Source organism: Clarias gariepinus, chromosome 25, assembly GCF_024256425.1.
Source record: "Clarias gariepinus isolate MV-2021 ecotype Netherlands chromosome 25, CGAR_prim_01v2, whole genome shotgun sequence".
Classification (NCBI taxonomy): domain Eukaryota; kingdom Metazoa; phylum Chordata; class Actinopteri; order Siluriformes; family Clariidae; genus Clarias; species Clarias gariepinus.
The window spans coordinates 8,915,856-8,936,121 of NC_071124.1; the positions used below are offsets into that span (position 1 = coordinate 8,915,856).

At 39.6% G+C, this 20,266-nt stretch overlaps 1 protein-coding gene across 1 annotated transcript; it reads right to left on the bottom strand.

Moving 5' to 3' along the window:
• Positions 1-17,692: 17,692 nt before the first annotated feature.
• On the bottom strand, positions 17,693-19,990 carry LOC128513436 (succinate receptor 1-like). The gene is made up of 2 exons (XM_053487188.1): positions 19,967-19,990; positions 17,693-18,625 (listed from the first exon to the last, which is right to left on the bottom strand). The coding sequence occupies exons 1-2, from the start codon at positions 19,967-19,969 to the stop codon at positions 17,693-17,695; spliced, it is 936 nt and encodes a 311-aa protein (XP_053343163.1). The 5' UTR covers positions 19,970-19,990.
• Between the last annotated feature and the right edge of the window lie 276 nt (positions 19,991-20,266).

Consider the following 20,266-nt stretch of genomic DNA (forward strand, 5'->3'; position numbering starts at 1 on the left):
TGCTTACTGAAAAAGTATGTTACTCTAGTTTTTCACCAATTGTTATTTTATAACAAGATCTATTGTTAAGCCTATATTCTGTTCAATAAATCTGTACCTTAAAATCTGCAGCTGTGGCACAACTTCAGGACTCTGAAGTAGAGTAACCTGGTTCTCTATCACTTTCTTTATCTCTCTAGTGTGATTCTGAGCTATTTTCAATATTCTTGTTTCCTTCTCTTTCACCTCTCACTCAAATCTTTTACTGTCTTTATTCTCTCCTGGTTACTGTTTCCATGCAACTTCTCTCTGTGTTCTCCCTTTACTAGTGCTCCTTCTCAGCAGCAGATAAAACCATTTCTATATTTTGACGAGAGCTAAAAAAAAAAAAAAAAAAAAAAATCACTATCAATGCTCCAAGAAATCATTGTGATATACAGTACGGTATAATGTAAATCAGGTGGCTTTATCCTTTTAATACAAAGAAGGCAGTTCTTATTGAATTACTGTGTAATTTCTGTGTAGTAACAATTGTTTAGACATTTTTTTAATTATTAAACACACTCAATGTAAGCATGTGTTATGACAATGAACTGCCAATATGTTTAACCATGTTAATCGCTGTCAACTGTGTTACAGTTAATGGATAACACAGGTGACTAGGTAACACAGTTTACATTTTGCCCATTTTAGGGCTTAATGCTAACTGCAGACCTTAGACCATTCACCACATAACCTTTCAACTGTTTTCATACATACAGTATTGGTAACCATAATATCTAAAGCAAGCTTACAAGAACAGTTGACAATTTAATAATCCTCTCTATGTACAGTACATACAATAATATTGTAGCGTTTACCACCGGAAAGGATGTTGGAGAGACGAGGGAGCTTGCTGCCCAATGTAATACCTGGGAGTACTTTATTTCACACACAGCATGTATAGCATGAGCAGCACATTCTATACATATAATTAGCCATTTGGGCTTGCAGCCAGTTAACTTGGAAATTTTGCCTTGGCTTTCATGCCTACAGTGTTTACCTGCCAGTGCCACAGCTCATTGGCCTCATGCTGTCATGCCAGCTGGACACTGCACTTGACCGCTACCTGCAAATCTTTACCTGATTATTTTTTATCTCCCTTCTTCTTAATTACTTAGCTCACCTTTCTTTTGTGAAATAAAATAGCTATTTTGACAAAGATTTTGCCCCATGTGTGTATATTTGTGGTGCATCCTGACACTCTTACATGACTGAAATAGTGGTGAAAAAAGTAGAACCTTTAATTAACTGAAACAACTAAAATGTAAACTTTCCACAAAATAGGAAGCTTGTGCTATACAGTACATTGTACGAGTTTTACCTTTGCATGCACTCACCTTTTTTTTTGAATGAGGCTCACAATACAAGATTCTTAATGTAAATAGCGTTTTAAGGTGCATAACATGGAGTTTACACAACATCCAAGATGTATAATGTCCTATTCCACTCTAATGTACCGCAACCGTGAATCTAGATGGTCGCAAATCTGCCTGTTCACAGCTATGTGTTGTGCTTTGCTGAAAAAAGAAAGTTTAAAATAAAGGTATGTAGCAGTTTCAAGATGAAATATTTTGTTATAGACAACGCAGTGTTTTCAAGAATTCAGAGATTTCATATATACACACACTAGTGGAAGTATCTGTCACTGACAGGAAAAGAGTTTGTAGATATACTGTGGTTAAAAGCTAAAAATAAGCTTATCAGGTTGAAGCCCACATTCATGTCTGCCTGTTTCTCTCTATTGTAGTAGAACACTTTGCCTAACCTATTACTACATCCCTTTACTTAATTAAGCACACACAGATAGATGCAGCACATTTATCTGGAAACATGCATATAGATGGCCCGTTCTAAACAGTGTAGAGTATGTCCTCGCAGTTTGGCCCCTCTTGAGAGCTGCATCGCTACAATTACAGCAGTTAACTCAATTAAACAGTAATTATTGCCTTGGCTTTTATGTCCACATCATCGGCCTGCAACTGCCACAGCTCATAAACTTTCTGTACCTAATTGTTTTTCATCTGCCCTCTTCTAAATTCCTAATCTCACCTTTCTTTGTAAAATAAAAGGCTCTTACATAATTCATAGTGTGAATAAAGTACAACCTTTCATTTCCTGGAAGAGCTAAATGTTAACTTTTCACAAAATAGAAAATTTTCAATGCATTGTATGAGTTTTACCTTTGCATGCTCTGCAGCTTTTTCTCAGAATGAACATTTTGAATGAAGCGTCATTCTCTTAGCATAGTTATAAATAGTAAATCATTAAAAGCAAATGTTTTTAAGAGTTGTAAGATCATTTCTCTGCTTTGCCATAGTGCTTACACTGCAGTATCAAATAGCTTTGTAAAGTGCATAAGATGGAGTTTACACAACATACAAGTTGTGTAATGTTATATTACATTTAATGTATCGCAGACATTAAGGTTTTTCACAGCTACAGTATGTGTTGTGCTTTGCTGAAAAAAAGGAAGTTTAAAGCTTCTAAAATAGGGGTATATGTCAGTTTTAAATTTAAATCTTTTATTATAGACAACACTTTGCTTCTGAGAATTCAGAGAATTTATATATACATACACTAGAGGAAGTACCTCTTTGACTGCGCTTTCTCTATTCATTAGTACTGTAGTGGTACACACAAAAAAATGCTGGGTTTCTGTAAACACATCGTTGGGTTGTTTATGCTCAGTCATAATTTTGTGTTATTTTAGGTACTTTTGTCACAAATATTGGGTTGCTTTTGCTATGAATATTAAAAGTGCTGCATGTTTAAACTTAATGCAAAAAACAGAAAAAGAAATGTCTCAGTATCCTCCCTTATGTTCCGGTGTTTATGCAGTAAACCCATATATATATATATATATATATATATATATAAGTGGGATTTTAATTCAAATCCAACATTTTAATGGTCAGTGATTGGTGCATGGGCGTCAACTCGCACATTCTGTGATATTCCATTGTCATTCATATTGCCATACTGTAGTTTTTTACTTTACTAAAGCATTCACTAGTTAGTAAGTAAGTAAGCAAATAAAAGATAAATGAATAAAGAGCTTTAAATGGTACTTCAGCGTAGTAAAAGTACCCTAGCATAAGTTTATTTATATATATATATATATATATAGTTGGTCTTTCGGCTGCTCCCGGCAAGGGGTTGCCACAGCGGAATACCCAGTCTGGTTTTACGTCGGATGTCCTACCTGACGCAACTCTCCCATCTTTATCCAGGCTTAGGACCCTGGGGTTTGGGCACTGGCTGGGAATCGAACCCAATCCTTCCGCATGGCAGGCGACACACCTACCACTGAGCCACCAGTGCCCCATGAGTTTGTGTATATGTATGTATGTGTATATATATATACACACATACAGTATATATACACTCAACAAAAATATAAACGCAACACCTTTGTTGCACCTTTGATCTTAAAGATCTAAAATTCATTCCAGATACACAATATTACCATTTCTCTCAAACATTGTTCACAAATCAGTCTAAATGTGTGATAGTGAGCACTTCTGCTTTGCTGAGATAATCCATCCCACCTCACAGGTGTGCCACATCAAGATGCTGATCTGGCAGCATGAGTAGTGCACAGGTGTACCTTATACTGCCCACAATAAAAGGCCACCCTGGAATGTGCAGTTTTGTCTCACAGCAAAATGCCACAGATGCCACAAGCATTGAGGGAGCGTGCAATTGTACACAGGTACATTTTATTGATGGCATTTTGAATGCACAGAGATACCGTGATGAGATCATGAGGCCCATTGTTGTGCCATACATGCATGAACATCACCTCATGTTTCAGCAAGATAATGCACGGCCCCATGTTGCAAGAATCTGTACACAGTTCTTGGAAGCTAAAAAATGTCCCAGTTCTTGCATGGCCAGCATACTCACCGGACATGTCACCCGTTGAGCATGTTTGGGATGTGCTTGATCAGCGTACACGACAGCGTGCACAAAGAAAATATACTTTATATATTCATGTTAAATTAAATTCTTAACATTTCAATGGTTAGTGATTGTTGCAGACATTCACACAATTTTGGGGGGAAGGGATTGGCTTGTACAGGCTACAGTCGGCGTCCCGCTGTAACCAGCAGATCAAAGGAGCAGATCAAAGTAGCCTTCTGAGTTTGAAGGCCAGGATTGGTTGGTTGGAAGCACGTTTGATGAAGAACAAACACACACAAACTCTACGACTCGCACTTTCACTTAACAAAGGGCAGCGTTTTGATCAAAAGGTCGATAAACTTGTGCGATTTATTGATTAAAATGCAATCCCCCCCCACACACAAATACAACAAACACAAATATACAGGTGTCACGGTTAGCCACCAGAGGGTGCCACGCTCCCAGACTCCATTTTGTTTTCTTTTGTGTTTCCTGTGTTTCCTTGGTTGTCCTTGAACTTCATTTCCCAGAGTGCACCTCGGTCAGGTGATGGGAGCACACCTGAACCGAGGTAAGCTAATTAGGTTAGTTATAAATAGTCTCTCAGTTCAGTTTTCTTTGTCTGGCATCTGTTGTGTTAACTTCGTTAAGTTAAATGGTTGTCATGCTTCCATGTGTCATGCTTCCATGTGTCATGATTCCATGTGTCATGATTCCATGTGTCATGCCATTTCCCTAGCTCCTGGTTGGTGTTGTTCTTGGTTTAAGTTGTGTTTATGTACTGGTATGTTTTGTTCCTAGGTTGTTATGTTATCTCCTAGCCTGTGTTTAGCTGGGTAGGGCCCTTCTTTGCCGTGCAGACGTCGCATCTGTGAACAAAAAGTTCACTATCAGTATGACAGCCCGGCCAGTAGAACCGAGCACGCAACCGCCGCAGTGTTTTGGTTACCCCGAAGTGTCCCGAACCTGTATGCCCATGAACCATCCCCAGCACACATGACGGGGGCTTCGGAAGACTGCGCAGGGAGAATGTTCTGATTCACGGGGGTCGGGGTGTGTTCGATGTCGTGACCACCTACACGCTCTTCAACCCGCTCGCAGTGTCGACAACGCTCTTTGCTGCACAGTCGGCGGGATAACGCATCGGCGTTAGCATGCAATTTTCCCGCTCGGTGCTGAACGGTAAAATCGTAGTCCTGCAACCGCTCGAGCCAACGCGCTAACTGCCCCTCGGGCTCTTTAAAACTGAGCAGCCACACCAGCGAAGCGTGATCGGACCGCAGCAAGAAGGATTGCCCGTATAAATACGGCCTAAAATGCTTAAGGCCCGCGACGACCGCTAGCAGCTCGCGCCGCGTGACGCAGTAATTCTTCTCCGGCCCAGACAACGCGCGGCTGACGTAAGCGACAGCACGCTCTTTGCCCTCCGAAACCTGAGACAGGACGGCCCCCAGCCCTACATCGCTCGCGTCTGTGTCGAGAATAAACGTACGAGCTATATCAGGATATTCGAGAACGGGCGACGTAACCAGAGCTTCCCGTAACCGAGTGAACGCACGCGCGTGCTCCCTGTCCCAGCGAAACGGCTGGTTCTTTCTCGTGAGCGCGTGCAGCGGGCTGGCGATCGTGGCAAAATCCCTCACAAACCGGCGATAGTACGACGCTAACCCGAGAAAGGTGCGTAGCTTTTGTGCGTAGACACATTTAACGGTTCCGGCCAATTTTGTACCGCAGCAATTTTGGCTGGATCGGTGGCAATCCCCTGAGCGCTAATTACGTGTCCCAGAAAGACAGTCTCTTGCTGCAACAACTGGCACTTTTTGGGATTTAGCCGCAAATTCGCCCGCCGGATAGCTAGAAATACCTCCCGTAGGTTAGCTAGCGCGACCGCAAATTCCTTGCCGTGCACCAGTAAATCGTCTAAGTAGACGACACAACGGTTTCGAGGGATATCCGCCAATACTCTCTCCATCAATCGTTCGAACGTAGATGGAGCGTTGCAGAGACCGAACGGCATGCGCCGAAATTGCCATAGCCCTTGCCCGATCGAGAACGCGGTTTTGGGTCGTGCTTCCGGGGCGAGCTCTACTTGCCAGTACCCGCTACGCAAATCCAACGAGCTAAACCACGCCGAGCCCGCAACGTGTTCCAGCGCATCATCTATTCGCGGTAACGGATAAGAATCTTTGCGCGTCACCTCGTTTAACCGCCGGTAGTCCACACAAAACCGCCACGATTCGTCCTTTTTACACACAAGTACAACGGGTGAAGACCACGGTCCGGATGCTGGCTCTATGACGCCCGAGTCGGCCATCTCACGCAGCCTCTGCTCGGCTATAGCTCGTTTAGCTAACGGGAGACGTCTTGGATGTAACCGAACAGGAGCGGCGTTACCCGTATCGATATTGTGCTGCACCAAATCGGTATGAGTGCACTCGCGCTCATCTACCGCGAAAAATATCCGCGAACTCGTGCAAAAGGGACTCCACGGTGTCGGTCTGAGTCTGATTTAGCCCCACACTGCTACGCCGCATCAGTTCGGCCATTATTCTCGCTCGGTCGGCTACCGAATGTTTACATGGCGCGTCCACCGGAAGTTCCGCCCCCCTGGTGCGTGCTACTAACCCGTCCGGCTGCGCTTTGGGCACTAGCAACCTGGCTAAACCGAAATTACCACGCAGAGTCCCGTCCGCGAGATTCAGTACCGCACCCCACCTTTCCAAAATGTCTAACCCCAAGATACAATCATCCTCGATGTCCGCCACAAAGAATGGGTGAGAAAGAATGATTGCACCTACTTGTATTCGCACTGTGCGACAGGCCCGTATCCTCAAATAACTCCCCGACATGGTGCGAATGTTCACGGCCGGTTCCGGCAGCACACAACCGCGCTCTCCTCGCTCCAACAATCCCCCGCGCAGCAGCGAAACTGTAGATCCAGTGTCTACGAGCGCCTGTAGCGAAACGTTGTCTAGGCCACAGTCCACGTAGACCCCCGTGCGATTTCCGACACGTCCCGACCAGAAGTTAAATCCGGCAGTTGAGGGAACAAAGATGGCTGCGGGAGGCGGTTTCCCCTCGGCGCCCCCCGAAGCTAGTTTAACGGCTGCTGGAGTACGCTGTCCTCCGGCCGGAGAACGTTGCAGCGGTAGTCTGGCGGTCCCTGGCGACGGGTAGCCCTGTCCCCGGCTAGGTTCACCTACCCAACGGCCACTTCGCCCAGTCCTCCCACTCATCAGCACGGAGGTCTTCCAGAGCGCGGAGCGCGGCGCCCTCCAGCGCGAGGGCCGCCCGGACGGCTGTTTCCGCCGGGGACCAGCCCCCGAATTTGGCGGCTAGCTCCACTTGAGCGAGGAACGCGTGGGGCTCAACGGCGCCGTTGTAGGAAGGCAGCCACAGTTCGCTTTGCTGGCTGACGGCGCACGGTGCTGTAGCTTGCTCCGGTGCCTGCGCTGCGTCACCGTAGGACTTCCCCCCGAGTTCCAGGGCCGGAACCTTCACGCCTCCACCCCGCTCAGGTCGCCGCCCTTTGCTTGCGCTGGCCCCGTCAGGGAGGGTTTTCCTCCTCCTTAATTGTTCTGCTATGCGGCGGCCGGCCTGCGCTCTAACCCGTAACTCTCCATCCCACTTCTGACACCAATGTAGCGTTTTTATCGCCGTAAAGGATGGTGGAGAGACGAGTGAGCTTATTTGCTGCCCAATGCAAATGGCTGGGAGTATTTTATTATGTTGTAGCACAATCTCGCAATAAGAACACATAAGACGGCTAAACACACACATCTATTACACACACACACCTGGCCGAAACCACTAACCCAAACACCTTCTCCAACAGGGTGAACACATAACAGCCCCATCCCGCAAAGCATGATGGTTCCCAAGCGAAACCCCGCCCCCGCCACAATATGATATGGTAGTACATACAATGAAAATGCTATTTACGCATGAGTGCTCAAATGTAATATATGTATGTATATTTAACTTCTTTCAGCCGTTTAAGTTATATGAAAAATAACGTGCTCACCAGCCTATTATTTTCTGGTCAAATTTAAAGATTTTTAGAAATTTAAAGAAAGCCCGCACATGTGTGCAAAAAGACAAAAGTGTATAATCTTTAATAAAGTTAGCCTAATACAATATTGTTTCCAATGCTGAAGCAAACATGACTTTGTTTTAGTCTATTCGCTAAATAGAACGTGACAGTGCGCTCCGAAGTGAACACCCACAAAACCCCAGTTACTGTAATCCCTCTTCTCACCTTTCATTCATGATAATTGTGAAGTTATCATACCGTTTTCGCTGTTGGGGGGGGGGGGTGATTAAAACGATTTAACAAGACCGAGCAGACCTACATGAAAGGTGAGAAATTGGATTACAGTAACTGAGCGAGCTGTCACGTTGTATATACTGTACAACACGCGGTCATCAGCCTTTCAATCAAAATGCTGCCTTTTGTAAAGTGAAAGTACTTTACAAAAGACAAACAGCTTTATTTCAGGCATAAATTCACACGCACATCACATTTCAGCTATTATTTCCAGCCGTGGTTAAATAATGGATGAAATAATTATGCAATTCTGGACACAAACAGCAAAAAACGATGATTATTATAAAAAGCCCGAAGCACTTCGTGTTCATAAAATATTTACTTAATATGATAATTTATATAATGTTCATTCATGTCTTCTGATAATGGCAACACATTTCTACATTTTAAATAAGACATGTTGGCATATTCACGAATCAGGACATTTGCATATAGTTAACACTATCAGATAGCCTACTATCAGGAAATTAAATTAACTTCAAGACCATTTAATTTAACTATTTAACCTTTGATGACCATGACATTGCCATGTCTTTCACTGTTTTGTCCCTGTTAAGACAATACAACAACTATATAAGAAACTTATTAGGAATTTTAAAGCACGATTTTGGGCATCTAATTTTATCATCTAAAGGATTATTAGGAACACCTGTTCAATTTCTCATTAATGCAATTATCTAATCAACCAATCACATGGCAGTTACTTCAATGCATTTAGGGGTGTGGTCCTGGTCAAGACAATCTCCTGAACTCCAAATTGAATGTCAGAATAGGAAAGAAAGGTGATTTAAGCAATTTTGAGCGTGGCATGGTTGTTGGTGCCAGACGGGCCGGTCTGAGTATTTCACAATCTGCTCAGTTACTGGGATCTTCACGCACAACTATTTCTAGGGTTTACAAAGAATGGTGTGAAAATAGAAAAACATCCAGTATGCGGCAGTCCTGTGGGCAAAAATGCCTTGTTGATGCTAGAGGTCAGAGGAAAATGGGCCGACTGATTCAAGCTAATAGAAGAGCAACTTTGACTGAAATAACCACTCATTACAACCGAGGTATGCAGCAAAGCATTTGTGAAGCCACAACATGCACAACCTTGAGGCGGATGGGCTACAACAGCAGAAGACCCCACCGGGTACCACTCATCTCCACTACGAATAGGAAAAAGAGGCTTCAATTTGCATGAGCTCACCCAAAATTGGACAGTTGAAGACTGGAAAAATGTTGCCTGGTCTGATGAGTCTTGATTTCTGTTAAGACATTTAAATGGTAGAGTCAGAATTTGGGGTAAACAGAATGAGAACATGGATCCATCATGCCTTGTTACCACTGTGCAGGCTGGTGGGGGTCGTGTAATGGTGTGGGGGATGTTTTCTTGGCACACTTTAGGCCCCTTAGTGCCAATTGGGCATCAGGGCTACCTGAGCATTGTTTCTGACCATGTCCATCCCTTTATGACCACCATGTACCCATCCTCTGATGTCTACTTCCAGCAAGATAATGCACCATGTCACAAAGCTCGAATCATTTCAAATTGGTTTTTTTGAACATGACAATGAGTTCACTGTACTAAAATGGCCCCCACAGACACCAGATCTCAACCCAATAGAGCATCTTTGGGATGTGGTGGAACAGAAGCTTTGTGCCATGGATGTGCATCCCACAAATCTCCATCCTCTAATCCCTATCCTATCAATATGGGCCAACATTTTTAAAGAATGCTTTCAGCACCTTGTTGATTTAATGCCACATAGAATTAATGCAGTTCTAAAGGCTAAAGGGGGTCAAACACTGTATTAGTATGTGTTCCTAATAATCCTTTAAGTGATACACACATTTATCATGAAAGATCTGTTGTAAAACAAAATAAAATTCATGTTTGCTTTAGCATTGGCAAAAATATTGTTTTAGGCTAACTAATTATACACAATTCTTCGTTGTACTTGGTCTGGCGCTTGGACAAAGTCCTTCCATGCGCCATCTGGCGGATATTTAGTGAAGCACAACACATTTATTTAAACTCCCGAATGTTGCTTGTGGCAAGTCACGGCACGCCGCGCACCAATTGCGGCCTCTCACGGGAAAACACCCGCATTCTTAATGGCCACATCTGTATCTCCCCATGTACACACTGGACAACGATGATGTTCAAACAAACAAAGTTTCAACAATGAAATAGAACTGCCAGTGTTTAAAAGAGCCTGCAACAAATGTCCGTTAACTGTTACATCACACAAATGATGACTCTCCACAACAGAGCCCCTTACATTGTCCTCCTCTCTAGGAACATAACAAAAAACAGTCATATTTGCTTTTCATACAGGACACACTGATGCTTTATGCCCTTGGCAATAAAAGCAGATGAATCCCTTACCCCCAGTTGACTCTTGTGCAGTGTTTGTACAAACATTATGGCCTCTCTCAACCCCGGAGCTATTAGAAACAGCGCGTACATAACCTCTAAGTGGTTGGGTGCGTAGACCTCCACGGTGAGCATTTATTTGCTGTTGGGTCAGCTTCGCAGCTGCCAGCCCAATTGTCGGCTCATGTTTCCGTACCCATGTGTGAGCATCAAATAGAAACACATGGAGAAATTGCACTCAATAGAAGACAATAGCCTCGCCGATCTCCTCCTTAGAGTGCACCTCAGGACGTACCCATCATTGATACAGATTTCTTAAGCGGTGGTAGGTTTCTGTGGTGTGAGATATTTAATTTCTCCAGCAGTGCTTCCTGTAGGTCAACGTACCAGTGCTTGCCCTGTTAGCCATGGGACGAGTCAAAAGCTCTGTAGCTGCCTCCTAGTGCTCCGTGGACTCCGTCATGTCCCAAGCCACATCCTCCTCAGTCACCACCTTCACGTGGGATCGCAAACCCATCTTGGATTTTTTCCCTTTTGGCACTGTCTTGCGGGTTGCCATCCCACTTCTGGCACCATATGTGATAAAGCGAGAACCACCACTCGCTTAGGGATGTGGTAAATGTTTGTAAAAAGTGGTAAAATGATGGCTCAACCTACAATAGTACTTCATTGCAAAGTGAAATTTATTTACAATGCCGAAAAAATTTGCAATCCACATTTTCTGTGTGTGAGAGAGAGAAAGTGTGTGCATAGGTGTGTGTGTTTGTGTGTGTGTGTGTGCCAGTGGTACCCAGTAGTGACAACTAGGCCGGCTTTGTCACACTCTGTGTAAAGAAATGAAATTTTGTAAGATTGAGTATCTTACGCCTTGTTTATGCTAAATTCCATTTCTTTCGTCATTTGCCAAATGCAATCCCTGTTTATTAATGGGAGAGTAAATCACAGATGAGAAATCAAAAAATTAGATTGGATAATGATTCAGTTTTGTCATGCTAGCATGTTAAAGTTCACTTACACCATTTCAGAAATTATGAACTAATGCCACTAAAAATATTCACTTTGGATTTTCTAATTAATATATATTGGTGCAAGCATTTGTTTACCTTGAGCAAGTAGCTTATTAGTATCTTTTTTAAAAATAGATTATTAATCCAGGACATAACAACGGTTTTACTCAACATTTTGATTTCACTTATGGTACAGGTTAAACTTCAGGCAGATATCTAAGTACTGCCAAAGCTTCATTTAATTTTGTTCAGCCAGTTTTGCATGATTTTGTGAAAAAATCTGCCTGGAAAAACATACAAACAGGTATACAGACAGAAATTAACCAGACAGAGTCTGGTTTTGGTCCTCCAGTGTACGAAACGTAAAGATATTTTTGAACGAAAGAGCAAATTTTGGCCAATGTATAGACAAAACCTGTCTTTTATTTATATAAATAACATTAACTCAACTGCCAGGTCAATTGAAAAATATTGATTATAAATGATATAACAGTAAACTGGCAACATGTCATGGTCACTGAATCTCCTCTATGCCTGCAGGGACCAAATGCTAGCTCATCCATTTGGAATGCAGCACAAACTACCAAAAATTCATCACTAAGTGACGTCATCACGCCATGACAGAAAGGTATCAACTGATCCACTGATGCCCCACCCGCAACTCACAGTATCCAATAATCTGGCCAGGTGAAACCAAGGAGTGGACTAAAGATGGAGTCAGTGCATCAAGAGCCACCAAGCACAGACATCTTCAGGAAATGGGCTATAACTGTTGCATTGAATTTGGGGCAGTGTCAAAATCATCATACCTGGGCTAAGAAGGAAATAACTTGGTCCATTGGTAAGTGGTACAAATTTTTTTTACATATAAAATTAAATTTAGCATTTTATTTAAAATTCACAGAGTGAAGGGTCTAGTGAAAATTTTCTACGATCGTGATCATTTGGGGTGCCATGTCATCTTCTGGTTTTGGTCCACTGTGCTTTATCAAGGCTAAAGTCAAAGAATTCATCTGTCAGGAAAATTTTGGAGCACTTAATGCTACATGCAACATCATGATCTGTGTCAATGTATTTCAAAGTAATTACAATTTACGCACCAACCAGCCCAGTATTATGCGGGGACATCTTTGATCCCATGTGGCATGACTCCACAGGACCTCTGGCCGTGTGCTGTGGTGTCTGGCACCAGGATGTTGCCCATGGATCCTTTGGGTGCTACGGGTTGCAGACTGGGCCTCTATGGATCAGAATTGTTTGTCCGGCATATCTCATGGGTGTTTGATGGGATTGGGATGAGAGGAGTTTGTAGACTAGATTGGCCATCTTGAGCTCTTTATTTGCCAGGCCTTGTGGGGGGAGGTCGTTTTTGTACTGGGTGTTCTGGTGCCTTTCTATCATGACTATCATTGACTTTTTTTCTAAAAAGGAATTGTGTTCCATTGGCTTTCTGTGAGTTCGAACCAGACAGCTTTGCCTTTGTTCCCCACAGGCATAGATGGGCCTTGAGTACCCACTGTCACTTGCATAGTGTATAAAGTTGATAATCAATGTAATTTTTTTTCTAGATTACTTATTGTGATTTTAACATTTATGCTGATTTCTCTAACAGTTTTTCCACAAAATCTTCTAATTTTTCCAGAGACAGGTACTGTAGCTTAACTTAACATGTTTCAGGTCCAGGACAAAGGACATACAGTATAGTACTCTGCATCTTGTTTTTACTCTCGGTTTGAATGTTGATCCTGTCATCATTGATGATCTCTTTTTTTTTTTATTATGGATTATACATGTATTTTATTTAATCTGTCTTTTAGTCTTTTAAGGTTTTAATCTGTCCTTAAAATTCTGTATTGCAATAGATTAAAATAGTGTGTTATGCATGACCAGGCAATAGTAAATAAAATTTAGCTGCATTTCAAGCTAATCTGATTTTCACTCATGAAGATTTTGACTGTATTATTGAAGCATTTGATAATCATTGTCTCTGTGTTGGACAAAGTGGCTCCTGGTCAGTTTTTTTAACAAATCCCACAGCATGGATTAACAATACTATTAATTTACATTAACATGAAACAAAGCAGAAATCCACCCAATTACAGGTTCCCCTATCCGTATTTTAAGGAAATTGTAGTTATTTTGAACAATAAGATCAAAGAGACTTGAACTTTGAATACTTTTTTTAAACTTTGGACTGTTTTAAGTTGCTCCTATACCTTCAGCTGCACCCATTTACTCAGCTGAAGATTGCAATAATTTTATCCGGTTTTTTTGTGCATTAAAAAAACAGATTCCATCCAGTATTTCCTACATTTGTCACCCAAAATGTAAGATTTTTTTTATCCGCTCCTAATGACATCTTCCTGACTGTTCTATTTAAATTAATTCATTTTGACAAACGCTATTTTAAGTTGTCTATAATGAAGGATAGATGTTATAAGATCTCACAAATATTATTAAACAAATATAAAAATTATTATGATGATTTAGCAAAAAATAAGGAACGGAGCATGCACATTTTGCGCATCTCACACACACACACACACACACACACACACACAAAATGCATGAGTAGTAATGGTGGACTAGCGCTGGCGTTATTTGTTTGGATGAGAGAAGGAGAGATTGTTGTGGATCATTTCCTTTCGAAGATTTTTTTACCGGATTATCTTTGACTGGACATATTCCCTGTCATCAGCCTCTCAGACCTTATTAACTCTGGTAAAGTAAGACCGAACTATACTCCTCTAACACACATACAATCAACACGGACTTCTGACATTTTCCACTCACTCGCACACATACACATACCGTTTATTATATATAGTTTGTAAATATTGTTTATATCTTTGTTTGGTTGTGCTGCACCTTTTTCATTCACTTTATTTAGTTTTGTATAATACACATTTGCTTTATCTACTTGTTTGTGTTTGTCCTTTTTGCTCACCGGCCTTTTAATGCAACACCAACACAAAGATAAAAGATCTCTCGATTTTTGTAGCAGTTATAGCAGTGTACAGTTAATATTAAATTAGCTGGCCGTTACACGGTAAAACCGACGGCATCTTTTCTATGTATTGACGGGTCTCAAGAGCCATCGTTCGGTTATGGTCGTTTCTTTTTCCGACACACGCTGTAGCAGGAGACCAATCATAAATCACCGCGCCATCTGACCAATCACAGCAGTGAGGGCTCACGGAAAGAAGGGGTTTAGACAGACTGAATCTTCAAACTGCTTCACACGAGTCGTTTACAAATAATTTAGAAATAGGGTGACATTAAATCTATTTTTGGAGAAAACCAAAGTGTTTTTTGACCTTGCATACATGTAAACCTGTTTTAAGAGACTCATTAAGCAATATTAGCAACCTTTAAAATGGCATAATTGGGGCACTTTAAATGGTGGATCAGGAGGCCAAGATCTAAGCTCAGGTAAAAGTAATGTCTGGAGCAACACTATTTGCTGTAAGGGCAGCTGGGGCAGCAGAATGAATCTGTTTTTAATGACTAAAAGCAATTTAATAAAATATTCTATTTTAAAAAAGTCCTTTTCCATCACTAATTCACAGCGCAAATTTCCCTTTCAACCGGAGAGAAGGTTTCCACATTTATGATAAACCAAAATGACAAATTTAAACCATTCCAACCCCTTAAGGTAGCTTATGTGGAACACACATCTTTTTTGGTGATTCATTTGTTATATGGTACAAGTTATATGTAGGGTTGGGTACTAAATATGTACTAGAACCAAATTAGAATGCTAATTTAAGTGCCTCACTTCCGTGCCTGAGAGATCAATTGGAACATTTGTCCTCCGGTTCTCTGAAACATCACCCCACGCATGAAAATGTATTATATTGCACATAAAATAATTAAAATGCAAATCAGAAAGCTCCAATCAAATACTGTATATTCAACTAATCTTTGCAGTAACGTGAGTGTCCATGTTATTTTCACATTCCGATTTACAGCACAACTTGGGAAATCTAAAGACTGGCTGTATTTTCACAATAAGACATTCTGACACCGTGACAGCAAACAAATGTCTTTTTGCAATTGCATGTAAAGGGGAAACACGTCAAACCTAGTAAATCATTCGAGCACACACAGGATGAAGTCAAAAGCAGAGAGATGTACCGTAATTAACAGCTTGTGGACATCAACTGGCAGTGTGTGCATCCCTAGCGCCAGTCAGACCAAGTCTAGCAAAGGAGGTGTTTTGCCAGATAAGGCTAATATGGTCAAATTTAGCACAAGAATCATTGACATTTAAAGCTGGTTTCCAGCATACCAAGGATTTAACTACTTGATGTAAGTGGTGTTAAGTAATTGTCCAGTAGTTGGATTAGGTCATATGTACCTTTATTGTGTTTTGTAATAACTTATACTTTTGTGTATATACTTTTGTATATTTTTAAGAATTTTGATATATTGTTTATTTTAATTTAAGTTTTCAATAAAAAAAAAACTTTCTTTAATGTTATCCATCATTTTATTTTTTTTTGTTCCCCTTGCCCCTTTTTTGTATGGGTTCAGGCACAATTTAGGCACCGGTACCCTTTTAAAAGTATGGCACTGGTATCGTGAAAAAAGATACTCTAGTTACATATACTGTATGGTTATGGATTTTCTTACTTTCAAGGAAAACAATTGCATGGAAGATTTTCTGGCAAAATTCAGGAAGATTTTCCAATGTACTGTACAGATGGATAAATATGAAGTATGATCACAGACTAAAACAACATGACAAAAAGTTAAATTGTAATATGCTACAGTATACTGCTCTTGTTTGCACATTTACACGTGCACTTTATGTTGTCTGTAAAAATGTTATACTTAGCTAGTTAGTTTTTGTTAATTTATGTTGTAATTTATGTTAGGTCTCTCTGTCCTGTCTCTGCTAGCCAGATAACTAGGACTCTTGGTTAGCTAGTTTAGTGTCTATGTTAATTTATGTTGTAAATTTATGTTGCATGTAGCACCTTGGTCCTGGAGGAACGTTGTTTCGTTTCACTGTGTACTAACTGTATATGGTTGTAATGACAAAAAAGCCTACTTGTCTTTAAGTTAGGGTAAGGATTATTTGAATATAAATCTATTAGAAATACTTATAAATAACCTTAAATAAATATGCATTAATAAAGAAGAGATTAAGAATTTAGTTTATGCTAGCAATAACAAATCTATTTTATTATGTTGCATTTAAGTATTTTTATGTATTCTATTTATTTTATTAATTTATTTTTTTAATATAAGTTTTAACAAAAATTAAACATAATAATAATAATAATTGCAGAAGATCACATTTTTATTTACGTTTATTCAGTAGCACAAACATCTGAAGGAATAAAAGTAATTTACTGTTGAGGCAATAGCACTCCCTACAGGCACATGTCTGTACTTTTTTACATTTCTGTATTTTATTTTGGGCTTTTTGTAAAATTTAAATGTACCAAGTACCGGGAATCATTTAATCTAAGTTGAAGAATATGATAACACACAGTTAATATAATCACATAGTCATCATATGACAGACAACAGGCAACACAGAAATTGTGTAAGTATTTTACTATGTACAGATAGCACATAGCATTTACTTGAACAACTGTTAAAGAACAATGAAGATTTGTCTGAAATGTCATATTTCTCAGCAAACTATGTGCTTTATTGCAATTTTATTACGATTTTCTTTCCCTCATGTACAGTATACAGTGGTGATGCAACATGAGAGGAAAATTTAGTGGCTTTGTTATGCAGTAGACCTAAGCATGTCAGATAAGCCAATAAGCATGTGAATAACTGGAAGTCAAATCTTTTGAACTTTTTATATAAAACATGCTTTGTTGTTTTATATAACACTGTCTCTTCTCTCACTGAACATTAATAATTGTTTCAGTTACTTAATGTGACTTAATCCACGTATGTCCAACTTAAATATCATTAATGCAGTGTAAAGTATAAACTAAACAAAAAGGCATATTTGTTACTCATCTGTATATAAATGTACACCACAGCTAGATTTGAATTCATGTAAATTGTTCTTAATGCTGACTTTGATAAATAGGTCAGATTTGCCTATCGTGCAGCCTTTAGCATCCTTTTAAACTGCCGCCACCTGCTCTGCAGAGCTTCTTTAAAGCTGTCCGTCATGAGGAAGTAAAACACAGGGTTGATGGCACTGTGAGCATATGCAATTGGTCGTGTCACTATGAAAACTGAATTAACATAGTCCATGACGCACCGTGACAAATTAAATTTTGGAAGCCGAGATGCAATTCGCACAATTCGCATTATATGGATGGGTGTGTAGAGCACCAGAAACATGATTGCTGCAGCTCTTACAATTCTTACTGGCCTTTGGAAGGATGTGCCACGCATCTCCTCTCTTCTCCTGAGTACAGAAACCATACTTTGTGATGATAGAAACAAAGCCATCAGCGGCACCACATATCCAGTTATGGTGAGCACTATGCTGTAGATCAGAGTATCTTTGGCTACTCCCAGGCTCCCAAAATCACGACACACTGTCCAAGCATTTTCCTCCAAGTCCTGAATAATAAATATAATAAGGGGAGCTATCTGAGCATTCACCCAGATCCAGTTCAATATGGTGATGCACAGCGAAGCTTTGAGAGTTAACAAGATGTGTTGTCGCTGGGGGTGACACATCAACAAGAACCGGTCCACACTTACCCACATCATGAATAGGATGCTGGAGTACAAGTTTACATGAAGGATATAGCGATTAATCACACATAAAGATGAATTAAATTTCTTCTGGTTGTGCGCATAATTATAGGAAAGCTCAGGTAGTGTGCACAGAAAGACAAGGTCAGATACAGACAAGTTAAAAAGGTACACGTTTGTGGACTTCCATGCTGGGAGACAAAATATATAGCCTAGGACCACCAGTAGGTTGCCAATGAAGCCAATGGCAAATTCCAAACCATACATAGGTGAGAGATAATATCTCTCTAAGAGTGGAGTGATGAGAGTAGAACAGTTGTCCTGTAGAAGAAAAGACGTATATTACTGTACATACTGTAAAAGGGCATGTTTTTGTTATCTTTTTTCTTTTGATGCATTACAAAATAATATGCTTATTTGTAGAGAGGTGCAAAGGGAGGAGCAAGTGAATTTTTAAATCCATTTTGTTTTATCCCTAAGCATAACATTTTCCTTATTAAATGGATTTAATGGATGTTCACAATTTATTAAACTAAAGGCAATGTTATTATCTCAAAACAGTTTTTGGGTTCTTATTTTAATGTAAGCACATGTATGATACTGACCATGTTAACTGCTCTCTTTCATTAAAGCAAAAAGGGAACATTCCAAATATTAAATGTCTCTGAAATGTATGTAAATATTTTAAAGATTTTTAACCTTAATTGTTGTTATTCATATAATTGAAAATAAAAATATTTCAATAAATTACAAAAATAATGTAAAATAGGCAAAATTATTATTTATAATAATAATAATAATAATAATAATAATAAAGATACTGTAAATATTAACCATATAATAACAAAACCATTACTGTGCTGCACAGCATACACTAAAATCTTAATCTTAAAATCTAAATCTTAGGAAATAAGAGAAGCCATTTGAGTGTATAACCCTTAGTAATGTATTAAATTAAACTGTGTCATCACTCATATATATTTCTCATCACAATAATAAAATACAGGGTTGTTACCAAATCCAATAAATGTAGTGTTTATATTGAGTCTAAGCTTGTAATTAGCTGGATAGTATGTCTGATTAGCATTGATGCTATGTAAATAGTTTTACTCATAATGGATGTGTAATGTAGAAATATATGCCCTACCTATTTGCAAAGCAAACAAAATGTCTTTGCATAAGACATGTTAAGCTTCAACCTGTTAGGTTAGTTTTAAAGTTAACCGCTGGGTGACAGCTTCTCTGTCAAAACCTACCACAGATTATTGTTAAATAGAACACTATTCTTAAAATCAGTATTACAACTATTGATTATCCAGTAAAACTAAAAGAAAAAGAAGAATGTCTGATATATCTAAGAAAAGGATTAGCATTAAAATACTTTTATGATTAATTCAGTTTAAAGGCATGTTTAAATAAAATTAAACTAATGCATTAGGTAACATAACATTGATGTATAATATATTCCTGTCCTAAAGGTTAATTTTATTAAAATACAATAAGGCACTTGTACAGTACTTAACATAGATAGCATTTTCTTTCTAAACAGTAGGGAAAAAAATTGCCTGACTTAGCAGTAATAATACTCATTAATGTATATTTATTTATATTATCTAGTACATATTAACTTTCTCATAGTATGTATATTTGAAACATTCTTACCATTGCACTGTTTGGTCTGATGGCTTTGAGAGTGTGCAGTCAGCTTTTCAAGTTTCCTTATTACAAAATTCATTGCACCGCCCATTTTAGCACATCATCATTACACTGTATTTTGTACACTGTATTTGGTATATTTTTCTAACCAGAGATCTGATGCAATGACACACTGATGCAATCTGATGCAAGGATCACTTTGTTCATTTCGTCTATCTCTGACTTTCAAGCCTTTTATAATTTCTGAAACATATGTAGAGGTGTAAGTGAAGAAGTAATGAGTTGTGTTACTTCAATATCAGTGTG